The sequence below is a fragment of the Pleurodeles waltl genome, chromosome 9, assembly GCF_031143425.1.
Source record: "Pleurodeles waltl isolate 20211129_DDA chromosome 9, aPleWal1.hap1.20221129, whole genome shotgun sequence".
NCBI classification, from domain to species: Eukaryota; Metazoa; Chordata; class Amphibia; order Caudata; family Salamandridae; genus Pleurodeles; species Pleurodeles waltl.
Window position 1 is genome coordinate 429027375 of NC_090448.1, and position 16287 is coordinate 429043661.

General features: G+C 45.4%; 1 protein-coding gene across 4 annotated transcripts in view; it reads left to right on the top strand.

The window, feature by feature from the left end:
- Positions 1–16287, top strand: part of SIPA1L3 (signal induced proliferation associated 1 like 3) — a 635337-nt gene that overhangs the window by 473168 nt on the left and 145882 nt on the right. For all 4 annotated transcript variants that reach the window (XM_069207242.1, XM_069207245.1, XM_069207243.1 and 1 more), the window contains exon 13: positions 1202–1326. In XM_069207242.1, coding sequence (XP_069063343.1) covers positions 1202–1326 — 125 coding nt within the window. The remainder of the gene's footprint in view (positions 1–1201; positions 1327–16287) is intronic.

Below are 16287 nucleotides of genomic sequence, written 5' to 3' on the forward strand. Positions count from 1 at the left end.
AAAGGTGTGATATCTTCTGAAACACCACAATTCTCTGACTAGGGCTGCCAACCCTTTTTCGGAGGAAAATACTAGCCATCTGTTAGTGTTTTGAAAGGGGCTGTTGCTTAAGTAATAACTTGTGTAAATTATTCTGTATTATTTTTCAACTGCACGATGTTACATTTATTTGCTTTGAAATCATTTTACTTTAGAAAATTCTGGAATATGTAAGTTGTCTTTTTAGCCCGTATTTTTAGCTTTACAGTTATGGGGAGGAAGCTATTCCAAATGTTAATAGTTGTCCCATTGTTTTTTTAATCTGTTCTTTCATGAATATGACAGTGGTTGGCACGTTGCAGTAACTGGTCACTTGTCATTTTACGGAAAATATTGAGTGCTGACATTGTCAACTATAAAGATACTTGCTTGAAGGTATTTGAATTGATGTTAAACATTGTTTGCGGTATGTTAATTGTGACAACTAAATGACACGTTTTTTGTTATTTTGACTTTATATCGCCGCGAACTTTTACCACCTACAAATTCAATAAAGCCGACACAAAACTGTTTCTATATACCACCCCATATTTAAAGCCTGCAGTGCAGTTCAAAAAACAAGACAAGTGGCGAAGACCCGAGGGTCGCTGTTTCATATCAACCTAAAAATGTTATATTAAAATACACACTTTGTTTTTACGACATTTTGCTGCGCCAAAGAAGGTGAAAGTATGTCTCTAGCAGAGTGTTATGTAACATACCCGTGCTGCGCATTCCTGTATTTTCGACTCGGCTTTGACTGCAGGCATATCCGGAAAGCAAGCTTTTAACAGCTGACATGATCTGCATGCTGTTTCGAGCTCCTCTGGGGAGTAGCTGTTGAATGGGCACATTGCAGTCTCGGTGTAAGCTTTTGCTTTCGCGCCAGTGACATTTTCCCAGTCAACCTACATATATCACCGTACACGAGAGGGTGTCCCTTCCCGTCTCCCCACCCGCCACTTCTCTGCATGCGTTTTCCCACGTGTTTGTGGTGAGGTTCTGAACGATATATTTAGCACTGTGCTTTGAAGTGTTAAGATGTATTCACAACTACTTTTAATTCTCCACGTCACTCCCTCCCTTTTTCGGAGTTCCAGATTTTGTCGTTTTTAGTTCCTTTCCAACAGACCTGTAGGCGCCCTGTTTTAAGCCTTTGCGCATTTTATTGTTTTGTGCGTAGATACGGAACCCCTCCGCGTCCCGCGCCGTTTGATCAACAGCACAGCCACGAGGCGTTATCGAGCGGGGACTCTTCCTCTGGAGGGCTGACCAGCCAGGAGAGCACCATGGAAAGGCAGAAACCTGGTAAGCATGCCAAGCGAGGGGCTCAGTTAAGTACCACAGCGCAGAAAGCTGAAGCATTCGTACAAAATGACAACAGCTGTGTTTGACTAAGTAAGAAATGATTTCCAGTTTAATGCAAACGGGTGTTCATTTGTTTCCCTTAATCGTTTTGGAAATTAGTAAAGACTCGATGAAATCTTGCCCCCTGTAGAAGCCATGATAATCGCCTATTGTGTCACCAGAGATGGTTAAAAAAAAAAGTAAATCCTCATTTTCTCTAGAAGAGAGGCTTGCCCTGAAAGTATTCTCTGATGTACTGTCGAAGGGATGTTGAGAGTTGATAATAAGGAATGTCCGGCAGTGCATTTTATTTTATAGTTGTTGATCCTAAAGTAGAATTTATTTTTACCACCTTGATTACAGTGGTGCTGGACTAATCTTCAGAGTTGGGGTGCTGCCATTAGTGTTACGTGATTGAAGTCACAGGGTTTATGAAAATCAAAGTACTGCAAGAAGGACACGTGTAGCAAATTAGCTACATTCATTGAGCAGGAGAATGCTAGGTTTGTAGTATGTGACCATTGCTGCATTTTGAAGCAAATTGTCCCAAATATAGCAGTAAATAAGGTCAGACTGTACTTTAGGACAGTCAGGCAATGCCCGAAAGGCTGGTCTGAGAGGTCTCAGCTCAAATCCATGCAGTATTCCACGCCATGAAAAACCCTTATAAATCTGGTCTTTACAACTCCAAAATTGCCCTAGTTTGCAAACATGGCTAACTTTTGTAGCTATCAGATTCACTAAAAGGTCCACTTTATTTTGGTCCCGGCCTATTTTCTGTTCTAGGAGTAAAGCAAAGAGTGGGGGAGTGTACTGTCATTTGCAGAGAACATTTTCCATTGAAATCTCCCCTTGAAATGGCCACTAAATTTGCACCAGGTACTCAGTTTTACTTCTAAACATACACAGCGAACAAAAATTAACATGGACATTTGGTTTCTGTGTATACTTATCACACACATGTTTTGTTTTGATCATATTCAAATCTTTATTTCCATCACATTACTGAATTAAAACCAAATAATATGCCTCATTTGCAACTACATATTTTTCCAGTATTCTGCTTGATACCACCATTATCACGCATAGCCCTTACCATGCATACCTTTACAAGATGATTTGTTGTAATGGTATGCGTGGTAAAGGCTATTTGTGGTAATGGTGCATGCATTGTAACACAAGCGTGGTAAAGGCCATCCATGGTAACAGCTGCATTGTAATGGCTGTTTCCCAAACAGGGTAAATCAGTTTTAGATTATAATAACAAAAGAAGATACATAAAATAAAAACCCTAGTGCTTATGATAGAATGTCTCACATGGTTGTAATATACATGAATTTGCTTTTTTTTTTTTTATAAAGTTATTTTCACTTTGTTGTTGCATGCTTGTAGGCATAAAGCATATTTTGTTTGGACATCATGAGCCTTTGTTATCATTGGTAAATACTTTACTTTTGTTCCTCCTTGGGACAGTTTTGTTACCGCCTTGCTCATCGACCTTGCTACATGCATAATTGCACGTTTGCCAATACGTTAGACTGCAAGCAAACTTCTTTTTTCCTTTTGTGTCACTCCTCCAGTGTCATGGCAAAGGTGCTGCTTTGGATTGGCTTGCTTATGTCAACTGTTTTACTTTTCATCTTCAATTTATTTGTCAAGAAAAGTCTAGTTAGAAATTGCTAGCGCTAATAGCTCTAACTTATGCAAACTCGAGACCCATTGCATTGCAAATGCTTGTTTATCTTGTGCTGTTCTAGAGCAACTTGGCTTTTTAATTCAGTCTATGTTTAGATGTCTGACACTAGAATCCTTTTTACAGTTATTTTGGGGGTGGGGATAGCTATTTTATTAATCATCGACAACCCTAGAGAAGTAATATATGTAAATAAGCAGTGGTTATCCAGTGAACTCCATCAGAACACTATACAGATTTGCGAGTTTTTTCCGCCTTTCCAGACCAACTTTTCACAGTCTTCTCTGAAAAGACCTCAGGAACTCTAATTTTTATCCCTGTTTCTTGAAGTAAATCATTCTTTGGGCAGCATGCTAACCACTATGCAATTATCGACTGACTGAAACCTTTTCTTGCGTGCTATTCTTCTATTATATGACCCGTCCAAGTCTTATCTAAATTGCGACCTAAACGAATCATTTTTGTTTAAATACAAGAACGAATGGTTTTCTAATCATTCACCACATCCCAATAGATCCTAGATTTCTCCTCTTCAGTTATTCAGGGCGTATAACTGGGGCCACAACCTACATGCCAACCTAATTTTTACATTCATGCTTGTGGCAAGAGCTAAAATTACCTTCCAGGGAAAGCCTGAAATTGCCCCACTGTTTGGAAATCGGCTTGTTAAACTGGCCAGGTACAAATTTAAAAAATGTCTTTGTGCAGCCCTTACTAGCACAGGAAGGAAATCTGATTTCGAGGGAACTGTTTAGTTCCCTTTATGTAAATAATGCATGAAATTGGTACAGCTAAGAATTTAATTCTGTTCTATGGATACAGTGTTGTACTGTATTGTTTATTTTCCCTTTTAGAGGCTGATGTATATGAATAATTTGTTTTAACTGATTGATGTCGGTTTGCTAATTGAATTAATTTTGATAATTGTATGTTATTTATTCCCTGCGTAGTAAAAAGAATTATGTAAACAGAAAATAGTATCTGCCTCCTGTTTGTATTTACTCTAGATCATCATGCTAGTGTTACTCTACTCCTTCCTTCATGTTAGTTGCCTGTATAAAGAATTCTATTTAATGTTTTATTCTTTAGCAGAAGTTAACTTTTGTCAAGATTTTTTGCCAACTAATAAGGCTTGTAAGAACAGTAACACTAATTACAGTTCCTTGTCCAATCCAGTCTGTTAGGACGGGAAAGTCCTCTGCACGGTAATGGACGCGCACCCTTGCCCTGAGTGCCCAACTGTACTGATGTCTGGATCCCTAATACTGATTGTTTTGTCATAGACAAACATGGATCATGTGTGTACCCCATGACTTAGGCTTTTCTCATGGATTGCAGTCTTGTTGAACGGGGAGATACACCCAAAGGCTACTCCTATAATGGTGGAAGGCTACTACCTTCACCAAGAATTACGCAGCTTGTGTGCGGTGGTGGCAGTATACCTTGTAGTGATCAGTACGAGTGAAGAGGTCATTTTTAACCCATGTCAGTGGAGTGAGGCCTACAGGCTTACTCACATTTTAAACTTTCTATTGCTGTGTGCTCAACTTTTGGCCTACATCAGTTATATGTGAAGTGCTGTGTAGTGCGGAGAGGTGATGCTGCACTGGTTGTATGTGAGCCTGGGAAGGGGGCATTAAAGAGCGAGAACAGTGGTGTGCAGTACATGCATGGCGAGTGCATGTACTAGGTGTATGTGCAAATGTGCAAGGAGTAGAGTTCATGAAAGGTGTAGTGCTAGTCAGTGTGTACATGGTGAGAGCATGTACTGTGTGTACGTGTACCTGCGACAAGTACTGTGCATGAAGGGTGTAGTGGTGTGCATTATGCGCATGATGTATGTGTGTGCTTGCAAGTGGCAGCACAGAAAAGCTGCAGTACTGAACAGTGTACACAGAGTGAGTGTATGTGCTTAATGTGTGTCTGTCTGTAGTGGCACAATACATGGAGTTAACAGTGCTGGACATAGTGTGTTCCGTATGCATACACTGAGTGCAAGTGTGCCTGTAATGGTCCATTACATAGAGGATCCTGAGTTCCATTTTGGGAGACCCAGGCTTGCCCAGTGAATTCATTAGGAGTTGGAGGAATCTACCCAGACAAATATGTGTACTGCTGCATTCCAGTGAGCTGGGTGGGACACATTGGAAGAGGGAGAGTGTACACTTCAAACGGTGCTCTTTGATTCAGTGAGCGATCATAAGGAAGGGGCCTAGACACATCTCAGAAAGGCAGTAGGGTAGATAAGTGAATCATAAAGAGTGGGGCTTGGAGCCCAAGAATAACGTTTTGATGCACATCTCAATGCTGCTGATATCCAGGTGTGAACTATAGTTAATTCTGTGGCCTATGTTGTGGGACCATCAGCGGAGTCTCTGCTGCTGTAACAGATGGCTTTCCAAGCAGAAAAGGGAAAGGAGTAGAATGTACATCAAAAGAAGTAGAACCCTAACATAAAACGTCAAAGATCCAGACCCCAAATCACGTCTGAAAATGGATTATAAGAACTGGAGGTTGAGCCCCCAGAAGTAATTGTCTGCCAAGCAGCCAGATGGGCTGTGTGAGGCGGCGAAGCTCTGCAAGATTCCTGCCTGTGACCAGGACTGGGGTTCAGGGTGTGTTAGTCTCCCTTGTAGGTAAGGGGACCCCAAGGAATCCAAGCCCACCTCTGGAGCACCAGAGCCTGTCTGCTTTCCAAGACCAGTGTGCCTTGTGAGTAAGAGGAAAGCATTGGAATGAGCAAGGTCGAGTGTGGAGCCCTATCAAGTGGACTACCGGTGTGAGGAGACAGCACCTGTTCCGATTGGGTCGTTGGCTGTGTGCGGACTTCAGTTAATAGATCCCTTATGCCAGAAGAGGGCCCACATGAAGGTAGCCATATAGGAATTACTATGCGGTAAGGGCAAAAGCCTATGTGTCACTGATGTGGCAACCCAGTATACCAGGAAGGGCAGCTGTTGAAAAGACTGTCTTGCGGACAAAGTTTGAAGCATGTGCAACATCAAAGAGGTGACCTCATATGCCAGAAGTGACTGCTGTGGTAAGGACGGCTGTGCCATAAAGGCCGAAACCTTTTGTAGCAGTGCTGCAACATTCCTGTGTACCAGGAGAGGCTGCTGGGAGTAAATGTGCAGTGTGTACCAAGCAGGAGCCTGCAAACTGTAAGCAGCAGTGACAGGTAGGTCAATCAATCAATCAAACAATCAAATTTCTTAAGCGAGCTACTCACCCGGTAGGGTCTCAAGGCGCTGGGGTCACCGTGAGCAACAAGTATTTCATCCAACCTGAACCTGTGGATTAAGTGAGGACGCCATGGAAGTATGGCCGCCACAATAGATTGAAATCAGGAGCATAGGGAGTGTTGACACTTACGAAGGGGAAGCGCAGAAACACCTCTGATTCCTGCCAGAACATGACGGCATGGGTATGGAGGAGAGCCTGCGCCTGTCGAGTGCTGATGTGATGTCTGCGTGCAGCCAGCTCACCTGAGCAGGAAAAGTGCTGTTTAGAGTGCCCGTGGATGGGGTGCCTTCCAAGACTCCCCACGCTTCTGCTCTGCCGGAGTGGGTAAGACATGTGAAGGATGTATCTTGCCTTGGGTCGCCCGCTGTTAAGAATGCTATGGCACTAAGACAACTTTGACTCTTGAGTTACATGCCTATTAATGGATATACCCTGAATGCAGCCACCAATGAACAGGAAATAACCCTGATCACATTGCGAGGAGCGGGCGGTACCGGGACTTGCCAATGAAACACTAGAACCCCAACCTCAGGGGGAACTGTCTGTTACAGTCTGTGAATGGCATAGCTTTCCTTTGCATGAGTAGAGTTAGAAATAAAATACTTTAAAAAAATAAAATAAAGACATGAATTTGGCTAGACATCGATAATTGCTGCTGCTGCTGCACACTCTGAGTTATGACCAGTGTTCGCTAAACTGTATCCACATCCCCCTTCCACCAGAGGGAGCATTAGGCCTGCTCCTTCGTGTCTACACCTGAGAAGTCAAATGCAGAAGGGGTACTTGGGCAAGTTTCTCAGGATCCATAGTAGGCCCTTGTAGGAGGTTGGCCTGGTTTGTAATTGGTACGTTGGGTACTTACACCTTATACCAGGTCCAGTTATCCCTTATTAGTGAAGTAGTAGTGTTCTAGCAGCTTAGTCTGATAGAGGTAGCTATAGCAGAGCAGCTTATCCATTGCCTGTTGAGAACCGGAATACACATCCTTGGCTGGGAGAGTTAACAGCTCTGGCTGGGAGAGTTAACAGCTCTGGCTCAGAGAACAGAGGCCAATTTGTGCTATTTATCAGTGATTAGCTATTTGAGAGTCGGCCGGAACGTTGGTAGAACAAATGGCAGTTTTAGCACTACCTCTTTTGACTTGAAGATGCCAGACAAGGAGTCTCCTTTTCTTCTGTAGAGCCCTCCTACGCAGTCAGGCTCCGGCCACAGTAGGAGGGTAAACCAGTTTTAACTCCTTCAGACATGGAAGTGGCCAAGAAGCTGAAGTTAGGCCTGCCTGCTGGCAGCTGACTTCTGCCATGTTGAAACAGATGGATCAAGGGTAATTTTCCAGTAAGGCAAAGAGGAAGTGCTGCTAACGGAGCTGGGGGCTGTGGAAAAATAGTTAGGATGGCGTGGAAAAGATTATCAAGCCACTGGCTGGGCACAGGATTAATCTGGCACCTCAACCACTACCACCTCACATCATTCCTGGTGAGTCCCTATCAGAAGAAGGCACTGCTGGAAGAAGAATCCTGACTTCTGACTCATGACGACTCCTAGAAGCAAAGGACTCAAACAAGGACTCGTGGATTCCTGAATCCTGCTGGCTCCCAGTGTCTGGAAGTGCGTTTCAAGGGTCAAGTGGTTGGCCTCCTTTTTACCTGCTTCAGGGACTCAAAAAAGCAGAAGGACTGCTGACTCCAAGAGTGCCCAGCTGACTAAAGAAGACTAGACCCTGCAGGAGACCTGGCTGAAGAGACATGGTGCTGAGAAGCCTACACTGAGGAGCTAGGGCATGTAGGACTGACCAGAAGAAGCTTCCCTAGTAAGTGGAGAGAGAAGATAACACAGTTGATAGAGACAACGTGCTGGGTGTATCTGACCTCCACACCATTGCAGTCAGCCTGAAAGTGCTCCTACATTCCAGTCCTCAACAAAATGGTTTTCCATAGTGTTTGACGTTATGTAGGTACTCTTTGCCTTAAATCTCTAACCACTCATATTTTTAGTTTCCCTTAACCTGTTTTGATGATCTTGGTGTCTTTTTGCTCAAATATTTCTCTATTCGTCTAAATTTGTTTGGGTTGTGTTGTGTTCTTTAACCCCTTTGTGCTAAAATCACAATCTTCCCAGCTTTCGAGAATAGGCAGACTTGAATCAGAAAACCAAATTTTTCAACACAATTTTGGCATTTTTCTGGGACATACCCCATTTTTAAAACTTTTTGTGCTTTTAGCCTCCTTCCAGTTAGGACAGAAATGGGTGTGAAACCAATGCCGGATCCCGGAAAGCAAAACAATTCTGAAAAGTAGACAACATTCTGAATTCAGCATTGGGTAATTTGTGTAGATCCTACAAGGTTTTCCTACAGAAAATAACAGCTGAAATAAAAAAAATATTGAAATTGAGGTGAAAAAAACAGCAATTTTCCTCCACGTTTTACTCTGTAACTTTTCCTGCGATGTCAGATTTTTTTAAAGCAATATACCGTTATGTTTGCTGGACTCTTCTGTTTGCGGGGATATATAGGGCCTGTAGGTTCATAAAGAACCCTAGGTACCCAGAGCCAATAAATGAGCTCACCGAGCAGTGGGTTTTCATTGTATACCGGGTATACAGCAATTCATTTGCTGAAATATAAAGAGTGAACAATAGGTATCAAGGAAACCTTTGTATTTCCAAAATGGGCCCAATATAAGGTGTTGAGAAGCAGTGGTTATTTGCACATCTCTAAATTCCTGGGTCCCCATACTAGCATGTGAATTACAGGGCATTTCTCAAATAGTTGTCTTTTTTACACACTGTCTTACGTTTGGAAGGAAAAAATGTAGAGACAGAGAAGGGGTAATAACACCTGTTGTGCTATTCTGTGTTCCCCCAAGTCTCCCGATAAAAATGGTACCTCACTTGTGTGGGTAGACCTAGAGCTTGCAATAGGAAATGCCCCAAAGCGCAACGTGGACACATCACATTTTCCCAGAGAAAACAGAGCTGTTTTTTGCAACGTGCCTAGCTGTGGATTTTGGCCTCTAGCTCAGCCGGCACCGCGGGAAACCTTCCACAGCTGTGCATCTTTGAAAACTATACACCTAGGGGAATCCAGGATGGGGTGACTTGTAGGGGGTCTCACCAGGTTCTGTTACCCTGAATCCTTTGCAAACCTCAACATTTGGCCAAAACCCCCCACTTTTCCTCACATTTTGGTGACAGAAAATTGTGGAATCAGAGAGGAGCCACAAATTTACTCCCACCCACTGTTCATCCCCTCTCCCCCCACCCCAACACCACCAAGTCTCCTGATAAAACTGGTACCTCACTTGTGTGGGTAGTCCTAGTGCATGTGACAGGAAATGCCCCCAAACACAACATGGACACATCACATTTTCCCAAAGAAAACAGAGCTGTTTTTTTGCAAAGTACCTAGCTGTGGATTTTGGCCTCTAGCTCAGCCGCCACCTAGGGAAACCTACCAAACCTGTGCATTTTTTTAAACTAGACACCTTGGGGTATCCACGATGGGGTGACTTGTGAAGCTCCCACCAGGTTCTGTTACCCAGAATCCTTTGCAAACCTCAAAATTTGGCCAATAAAACACTTTTTCCTCACATTTTGGTGACAGAAAGTTCTGGAATCTGAGAGGAGGCACACATTTCCTTCCACCCAGCGTTCCCCCAAGTCTTCCAATAAAAATGGTACTTCACTTGTATGGGTAGGCCTTGTGCCCGCGAAAGAAAATGCCCCAAAGCACTATGTGGACACATCAAAATGATCAAATACTAAACTACCTGTTTTTGTTGGGGGGGGTCAGGTGTGCACTTTCGTTTGTGGTCCTGGGCTCAGCAGCCATATAGGGAAACCTACCAAACCCAAACATTTCTGAAAACTAGACACCTGGGGGAATCCAGGGAGGTGTGACTTGCGTGGGTCCCCCAGTGTTTTCTTACCCAGAATCCTCAGCAAACCTCAAATTTAGCTAAAAAAACACATTTTTCCCACATTTCTGTTTGGGATCACGGCACCGGGACAAATTTCCTACCACCTAACGTTCCCCTCAGTCTCCTGGTAAAAATGATACCTCACTTGTGTAGGTGGGCCAAGTGCCTGTGACAGGAGAGAGCCAAAAACATGTCGAAATTGAGGGGGAACCAAAGCGGGTCCAAAAGGACAGTTTGGAAAAAAAAACTTTTTTAGACTCACAAGTGGGGCAGAATCTTTATCGGTATAGATGCAACAATGCTGGGTGGTTGGGATTTTGTGGATTCCTGCAGATTCCGGAAGGTTCCATCACAAAAATGTGGGACAAATGTGTGATTTCCAGCAAAGTTGGAGGCTTGCAGGGAATTGTGTGTAAGAAAATGGTGCGGGGGGTGCATGTGAAGCACACCACCCTGGACTCACCCAGATGTTTAGTTTTCAGATGTGTCTAGGTCTTGTGGATTTTTCTACATGGCAACGTCCCAAAGTTAAAAAAGTGTAGCCCTCACCATTCCAAGAGGGACGAATTTGAGAGTTAGCCAAGCTCTCATGGCCCAAATGTAAAACCAAACCCCAAAATAATCGAATGTCCTCTTGCTTTCTGGGGCTAAAATGTTTTAGTGTGCGGGGGGGGAGCTGAAAGACTGTTACCCACTTCAGGTGGGGTGGGGGCATAGCTATGCCTATTCTGGTTGTTAGCCACCACCACGCTGTTCTTTTAATTTTTTTTAAATTCCCTGGCATCTACTAGACTTTTTGTTGCCCGGGGCGTGGATTGGGGGTAATTGTCCCATCTGCCCACTGGTGGGCAGAACAACTTTGGCTCCATTTATTTGGGGTGAGGGTATGGCCATACCCCCACCCTCTTATTTTGGAGAAAAAAAAACTTCCCTGGTCTCTGGTGGGATTTCTGCCCCCCTTGGGGGCAGATGGGCCTTACAAAAATAGGTCGATCTGCCCGGGGGTCGCTCCCCTTACGTGAAACTGACAAAAAAAATCCCTGGTGTCTAGTGGTTTCTGCCCCACCTTGGGGGCAGATTGGCCTAATAAAAATACGCAGATCTGCCCCGAGGGAGGTCACTCACCACACACAATAAAAAAAAGAACCCTGGTGTCTAGTGGTTTCTGATAGCCGTAAAATAATTTGCCCCCCTTGGGAAGCGGCCCTTGCCCAAGGGGCCGCTCCCCTTATGCATACATTTAAAAAAAAAAAATCCCTGGTGTTGCCTAGTGGCATTTCTGCTGCCCGATCGCATCGCGATCGGGCAGCAGAAATGCAGAGAGAGACATGAAAGGAGAGGAAAGGACTTTCCTCTCCTTTCATGCCTCTCTCGCCCCCTCCACGTGATTGGAAGAGAAATGCTTTTGCAGAGGGGTAGGCCTCTTATGAAGTTAGCGCCTGATCGCGTGCTGATGTCATCAGATGCTACGGGGCGTCAGAAGGGGCGGGGTTGGAAGGGGAAGCGATTCCCCTTCTATCCCTGCCCAGGGGAGGGGGGTGCTTGGCCCTGGGGGGGGGGGGGGGGAGTGCTAGCACGTCCTCTGAGGGGCCCCATGGCAGGACGAGTTGGTCTCATCCTTGGCATTGGGCAACCGTAGCCGAGTACGAGACTAGCTCGTCCTGGGCACCCGAGGGGTTAATTTAAAATTGTTATTACTGCTTTAAATGCTAAAAGCAGTAACAACAATTAGAATTTTTTTCTGGAGTTTGCCTGCTGTTTGTGCTATAGGGACCTAAAGTTGAGCAGACAATCACTCAGAACTGTTTCAACCTACCCAGAGTTGTTTTATTGAGTTGGTAGGGGTAGCCACCTCCCAAATTTATAACACCATTTCCATCAATAGGCATTATATGGATAATAATGTTTCTATGGAAAACCTTTTAGTAGCTGCCAGAGGCCACAGCCGCATTGAAAATCGAATAGTTTCACACATACTCTTCTGTCAAAAAGACACCTGGCATGAAGTAATGCGTTTATATATTGAGGCAGACATTCTACTGCATCTGTGTAGCTACAGAACAAATACAGTATCTTACTAGGCTCACGCATGGCATAAGACTACAGATTGAGAGGTATATGAGCCAACCTTTTCCTCCTGTGTAGCAGATCCTATAGTGTTATGAGGGGGCCATGAGCCTTGGCCTCCATCTGAGGAGATTTTCCTCCCGTGTAGCAGATCCTGGAGTGTTATGAGGGGGCCATGAGTCTTCTCCATCTGAGCAAATGTACTCCAGAACTCAATCTATGCCATAATTTCTACCCCATTGAACTTCTGTGTGAGGGTCCTTTATGGCTATTCCTATATCTCGGAAAGTCAAGACAATGGAGGAGAACAAGGCTGACCAAAAGTCACTGTATCTGATTCTTCTAAACAGCTATTCAACAAGCATCCTGTCAGCCCTTCTAGTTTTGGGTTAGTTTCTATCTGCATTGAGTACCAAACGGAGAGCCATGTACCAGGCAACAGTCCAACCATTACCTTGAGACTTAGTGCTTGCTTCATTCACTCCTCCATCGATATCAACTCTTGGTGCAGCAGTATTATTGCACTGATTAACCCACAACGTTTCTTACTGTCAGTAACTGATCCTCACCCAGTGTCCTTTAAACCTCAGTTGTGCATGTAGCTAATCCCTCCCCAAGATGCTCTCCAAATAAAAAAGTAAGGCTAAATGACCCATACCAGGAGCCCATCCGTGATAATGATACTGGAGAGGTAAGATACATGAGTCCCAAGAGGCAGTTTTCTGTATTGACCAAAGTACTGTCCGTTGAAATGCTGGCTTTCCTGCAAAAAATGACATCAATCAATCAAGGTACCTTTAGAGTGTAAACTTGTTACCCCGGCGGGGTCTCCAGGTGCTGTATTGAAGCTAGGTGTGTCATCCTGCTGGAATTGGTGGCCGAGAGGCAGGTCTGGAGTAGTGTCCTCCGGTCCGCTTGCGGCGGGTGCGCAGGATGTGTGCCTGAGCTAGGGTGATTGAGCTGAGTTCTCTTGTCGGTTGGTGGAAGTAGAGGCAACTGTTGTGGTGGGCAGGTCCTGTCTTGTGGAGGGCCTTTTGAGTGGCAGTGCTGTTGAATAGAGAGCCAGTGGGGATTCCTTAGGTGTGTGTTGGTCCTGGTTCTTCTCTGGAGGTCCATGACCAGTCTTCCTGGGACTTTTTGGATAGTCTGGTGTAGAAAGCGTTGCTGTAGTCCAGGCGGCTGATGATGGGGGTTTGGGTGACGGTCTTCCTGATGTGCAGGGGTAGCCAACAGAAGATGTTCCAGAGCATTCGGAGGATATGGAAGCATGAGGAGGAGACAGCGTTGACCTGTTTTCTCATGGTGAGTTGGGTGTCCAGGATGATTCCTAGTTTGCGTGCTTGATTCGCAGGTATGGACGGGGGTCCGAGGGTGGGTGGAAACCACAAGTTTTTCCAGGCGGAAGGTTTCCTTCCAAAGATGAGCATTTTGCTCTTGTCGGAGTTCAGTTTGAGGGAGTTGGAATTCATCCTTTCTGCTAAGTCGGTCATGGTGTTTTGAAAGTTGGCTCTGGTTGCGTCTGTCGTCCGAGAGAGGACCAGTGTGTTGCCTTGGATGCCTGTCCTGTGAAGTCTGGTGATGTGTGTGGTGAGAGACGGTGTTGAAGGTAGCACAGAGATCGAGAAGGATAAGGGCCGTTTATCCACCACGGTCAGGGAGGCATCTGTTATCGTTGGTGGTTGAGATGAGGGCAGTCTCAGTGCTATGGTTTGGGCAGAAGCTGGATTGGGAAGGGTCCAGTAGGTTGTTGAATTCGAGGTATTCTGTGAGTTGGCAGTTGATAAACGTTTCTAGTACCTTGGTGCAGAATAGGAGGAGTGTTTATGTGGCTGCTATGTTAAATAAAGCAAAGAGACAACTACGTAATCCTCGCCTTCAGTCCTGACATAGATTTCGAATCAGTGGTTGTAAATGAGGATGGGTAGGATAAAGGTGCTGCATTTTGTTTTTGTTTGAAGTCTGAGGTACTCTTTTCCAAACACAAAAAAGTCACATGCACCTGTTGACTTCAAAGTTGGGCAGCTGTTAAGGCATACACTCTGCAGGGGCCAGGATATGCCCACGTGTTTTACATACGCCCTTGGAAGAATTGCTGTAGGAGGCTGGACTGGCTTGTAGTGAGTACCAAGGGGTACTTGCACCTTGCACCAGGCCCAGTTATCCCTTATTAGTGTATAGGGTGTCTAGCAGCTTAGGCTGATAGATAATGGTAGCTTAGCAAAGCAGCTCAGGCTGAACTAGGAGACGTGTGAAGCTACTACAGTACCACTTAGTGTCATATGCACAATATCATAAGAAAACACAATACACAGTTATACTAAAAATAAAGGTACTTTATTTTTATGACAATATGCCAAAGTATCTTAGAGTGTACCCTCAGTGAGAGGATAGGAAATATACACAAGATATATATACACAATAGCAAAAATATGCAGTATAGTCTTAGAAAACAGTGCAAACAATGTATAGTTACAATAGGATGCAATGGGGAAACATAGGGATAGGGGCAACACAAACCATATACTCCAGAAGTGGAATGCGAACCACGAATGGACCCCAAACCTATGTGACCTTGTAGAGGGTCGCTGGGACTATTAGAAAATAGTGAGAGTTAGCAAAATAACCCACCCCAAGACCCTGAAAAGTGAGTGCAAAGTGCACCAAAGTTCCCTTAAGGACAAAATAGTCGTGTTAGAGGGAGAATGCAAGGAAAACACAAATCAGCAATGCAACAACGATGGATTCCTGTCTGAAGGTACCTGTGGAACAAGGGGACCAAGTCCAAAAGTCACAAGCAGCTCGGAGATGGGCAGATGCCCAAGAAATGCCAGCGGTTGGTGCAAAGAAGCTCTTACTAGGCTGAAGAACTGTGAATACTGCAGGAACGACAAGGGTTAGAGACTTCCCCTTTGGAGGACGGATCCCCCACGCCTTGGAGAGTCGTGCAGAAGTGTTTTCCCGCCGGATGGACGCCAACAAGCCTTGCTACACGCAAATCGTGCGTTTGGCGTTTTTGGACGCTGCTGGGGCCCAGGAGGGACCAGGAGGTCGCAAATTGGACCTGCAGAGAGAGGGGACGTCGAGCAAGACAAGGAGCCCTCACTGAAGCAGGTAGCACCCGGAGAAGTGCCAGAAACAGGCACTACGAGGATGCGTGAAACGGTGCTCGCCGAAGTTGCACAAAGGAGTCCCACGTCGCCGGAGACCAACTTAGAAAGTCGTGCAATGCAGGTTAGAGTGCCGTGGACCCAGGCTTGGCTGTGCACAAAGGATTTCCGCCGGAAGTGCACAGGGGCCGGAGAAGCTTGCAAAGTCGCGGTTCCCAGCAATGCAGCCCAGCGAGGTGAGGCAAGGACTTACCTCCACCAAACTTGGGCTGAAGAGTCACTGGACTGTGGGGGTCACTTGGACGGTGTCGCTGGATTCGAGGGACCTCGCTCGTCGTGCTGAGAGGAGACCCAAGGGACCGGAGATGCAGCTTTTTGGTGCCTGCGGTTGCAGGGGGAAGATTCCGTCGACCCACGGGAGATTTCTTCGGAGCTTCTGGTGCAGAGAGGAGGCAGACTACCCCCACAGCATGCACAAGCAGGAAAACAGTCGAGAAGGCGGCAGGATCAGCGTTACAGAGTTGCAGTAGTCGTCTTTGCTACTATGTTGCAGGTTTGCAGGCTTCCAGCGCGGTCAGCAGTCGATTCCTTATCAGAAGGTGAAGAGGGAGATGCAGAGGAACTCGGCTGAGCTCATGCATTCGTTATCTGAAGTTTCCCCAGAGACAGAGACCCTAAATAGCCAGAAAAGAGGGTTTGGCTACCTAGGAGAGAGGAAAGGCTACTAACACCTGAAGGAGCCTATCACAAGGAGTCTCTGACGTCACCTGGTGGCACTGGCCACTCAGAGCAGTCCAGTGTGCCAGCAGCACCTCTGTTTCCAAGATGGCAGAGGTCTGGAGCACACTGGAGGAGCTCTGGACACCTCCCAGGGGAGGTGCAGGTCAGGGGA